The sequence below is a fragment of the Cicer arietinum genome, chromosome 4 (assembly GCF_000331145.2).
Source record: "Cicer arietinum cultivar CDC Frontier isolate Library 1 chromosome 4, Cicar.CDCFrontier_v2.0, whole genome shotgun sequence".
Lineage (NCBI taxonomy): Eukaryota > Viridiplantae > Streptophyta > Magnoliopsida > Fabales > Fabaceae > Cicer > Cicer arietinum.
In genome coordinates, this window is record NC_021163.2 from 43,875,515 (window position 1) to 43,879,078 (window position 3,564).

The 3,564-nt window shown below is 40.4% G+C and overlaps 1 protein-coding gene across 1 annotated transcript in view; it reads right to left on the bottom strand.

Annotated features, from left to right (window-relative positions):
- Positions 1–2,967, bottom strand: part of LOC140920073 (uncharacterized) — a 14,397-nt gene extending 11,430 nt beyond the window's left edge. The window contains 5 exon segments of the mRNA XM_073367386.1: positions 10–293; positions 380–574; positions 695–896; positions 1,001–1,538; positions 1,626–2,967. Of these exon segments, the coding sequence (XP_073223487.1) occupies positions 10–293; positions 380–574; positions 695–896; positions 1,001–1,538; positions 1,626–2,967 (2,561 nt within the window).
- Between the last annotated feature and the right edge of the window lie 597 nt (positions 2,968–3,564).

A 3,564-nucleotide genomic window follows, 5' to 3' on the forward strand; every position in this document is an offset into this window, starting at 1 on the left:
GTCAAGTACTCCTTCAATTTTTGAAAGCTTTCCTCACATGCATCAGTCCATCGAAACTCAACTTTCTTATGGGTCAACCTAGTCAACGAAGATGCAATCTTTGAGAAATCCTTCACAAAACGTCGATAATAGCCAGCTAAGCCAAGAAAACTCTGAATCTCTTTCACTGTGGTAGGTCTGGGCCAATTCTGGACTGCTTCCACCTTACTTGGATCTACGCTTATTCCATTCTCTACACTTATTCCATTCTTAGACACAACATGTCCTAAAAATGTCACACCATCCAGCCAAAACTGACATTTTGAGAATTTGACATATAATTGTTTATCTCTTAAGGTTTGCAAAACCAACATTAAATGTCGCTCGTGTTCTTCTTTACTCTTGGAATAAACAAGGATGTAACAATCACAAATTGATCCAAGAATGGTTTAAAAACGTAATTCATCAAATCCATGAAAGCTGCTAGGGCATTAGTAAGCCCAAAAGACATAACCAGGAATTCATAATGTCCATAACGCGTGCGAAAAGTTGTCTTCGTTATGTCATCCCTCTTAATCTTCAACTGGTGATACCCCTACCGCAAATCAATCTTAGAAAAACATTGAGCTCCTTGAAGTTGGTCAAACAACTCATCAATGCGGGGTAACAGATATTTATTCTTCACAGTTACTTTATTCAACTGTCAGTAGTCTACACATAGCCGCATGGATCCATCTTTCTTCTTTACAAATAAGATGGGTGCTCCCCAAGGAGAAGAACTTGGACGAATAAAACCCTTATCAAGAAGATCTTGAAGTTGTTCCCTTAACTCTTTAAGTTTTACGGGTGCCATACGATAAGGAGGTATAGATATAGGATGAGTGTTAGGAACTAAGTCTATAGAGAACTCGATCTCCCTATCAGGTGGCAACCCAAGAAGTTCTTCAGGAAAAACATCTGGAAATTCACATGCTATTGGAATTTTCTCCAATTCCTCTTCAGCAACTTGTGTATCCCTTACCAAGGCTCGATCTCCCTATCAGGTGGCAACCCAAGAAGTTCTTCAGGAAAAACATCTGGAAATTCACATGCTATTGGAATTTTCTCCAATTCCTCTTCAGCAACTTGTGTATCCCTTATCAAGGCTAAGTACGCTTGACAACCTCTTCTCATTAACTTGCCAGCTCTCAATGCTGAGATTTGGTTATGTGGTACCCAACAATGTGCTCTTTGAAATGAGAAGACTGATTGTCCTGGTATCTCAAATTTCACCACTTTGTTATGACAATCCAAAGTGGCATGATGCAAAGCCAACCAATCCATACCCAAAATCGCATCAAAATCTATCAAGTCAATAACTACTAAATCTACCGGCAACACCTTGCCATCAATAATTACATCACAAGAATGATACATCGACTTAGCAAGCAAATTTCCACCAACAGGTGTAGCTACAACTAAAGGCTCTTCTAAAGAAGATGAACATTTACCAAGTTGAGTAGCAAACCACGAGGATACAAAAGAATGTGTAGCTCCAGGATCAAACAAAACATGAGCATCTCTAGAACATATAGAAAGTATACCTGTAACTACTGCATTGGATGTCTGAGCATCCTAACGAGTCAAAGTAAACACTCGAGCCTGACCTCTTCCTGCTGGTATCTGACCTTTACCACCAAATCCTCTACCTCGCTGCTGAAATGTTCCTGAACCTCTGACATAAGAATTTCCACTCTGACGCACAGATGCAGAATGAGTCTGAGAAGATGCCAAAGTTGTTGGTGCTGATGCATAACTAGGGGATGAATGTGTCGTATCTACAGGACAATCCCTCATGATGTGACCTATTTGGCCACATTGGTAGCACACCTTAACATTACCATCTCTAGAACAATTCCCGAAGTGAAACCTACCATAAGTAGAACATCGTGTAGCTGAAACACCAGAATGTCTCTGAGGGAAAATGGATTGTGATGCTGCTCCAGAATCTGATCTACGAATCTGGACTGTCCTAAAAGACTGCCCACTATGGCCACCCCTTTGAGACATGAGTCCTTGTTGCCCCTGATAACCAAACATAGATCCACCACCGCAGTTTGAATAGTTACTGTAAGATCCTTCAATCCTTTGCTTCTTATGTGAATTTTGTCTATTGCCTCCTTTTTCCTTCTGTCGTTGCTCAATCAAAAGAGCCAAACTCAAAACCTCAGCAAAAGTAGAAAAATTTGACCCAACCACATATCTAAATAAATAATCCTTCAATCCTCTAATGAACCTCTTAACACGCATCTCCTCGGTGATAGGATAGGGAGCATGTCTAGAGAGCTGTGTAAAACGAGCACTATACTCTGAAACTGTCATACTCTCTGTTTGCTCCAATCGCTCAAACTCATGAGCTAATCCATCTTTAACACTCTCCGGAAGAAAACGAGCCATGAAAAACTGAGAAAACTCCCTCCATGCTAACGGAGGTGACCCCACTTGTCTACCATGTGACACTATATCAAACCAATCACGTGCCACGCCTACTAGTTGAAATGATGTCAGTTCTACTGCTCTCCAAAGCCGCTCTAGACTGTCAATGAATTGTTGTGGATCCTCAGTTGCACTAGACCCAGAAAAAGTAGGGGGTTTAAGCTTCATGAAGTCTGGTAAAGTAACCTCAATACCCCTCGTGGCAGCAGTTGTCTGACGCTCAACTTGTCTAACCTCTTGTTGACCATTGATATTTTCATGCCTTTGATCACCCTCCTGTTGTTGTCCGACGACAACCCCAACAAGTTGTTGCACAACCTGTTGTAACCCCTGCATACCAGCAGCAAACTCTTCCATGGTTGGATTTCCGCGCCTCCTCCTAGGTACCTCAACATCGGCATTCAAACCACGTCCGCCAACATTAGCTCTACGCCTGTTTAGAGCACGAACTGAAACACGACCTCGTTGACGAACGCCTTGAGCTTGAGAAATTGATTCATCAACTGGCTCCATCTAACGGATGACCCTCTCCTCTTAATTCCCGCAACGCATCATTATGTATCAATTAGGGAGCTTACATCACGTTGATAGCCCTCTCCTCCTACGGATGAAATTTCTCATAGGGGCGGCTCCATCTAACGGGTAACTCTTCTTAATAAATACGAGGTAACTAGGTGCACCTAACGCAGTTACAATTTAATAACAATAACACTGATTTTCCAAAACGCGCATTAAAAATAATTTCATCGTAATTCATGAAAAACAAAACATATTCAATCGCATAACAATTCAAGAATTAAATACTATAGCTCATACGTAAATCAAAATAATAACATATTATATAACAACGACCGTTAAATCAAATAATTGACGAAATCGAGATAAAATTCAAAGGTTGTGTTTCCCAAATTTTTCAATAAATACTTAACATTGATCAAAGATTGAATGAGACGACAAGAAATTGTGGAGAGATAGTGATGATGAATTTAACTCATATTAAGACAACATATGAGACTCTCATAGAGTGCTAATAGCCCTTGTGAGTAATTTATGCCCGGGTACACAATTTACTGACAAGAATCTATTATCACCCTATGTTTGCAGCTATTA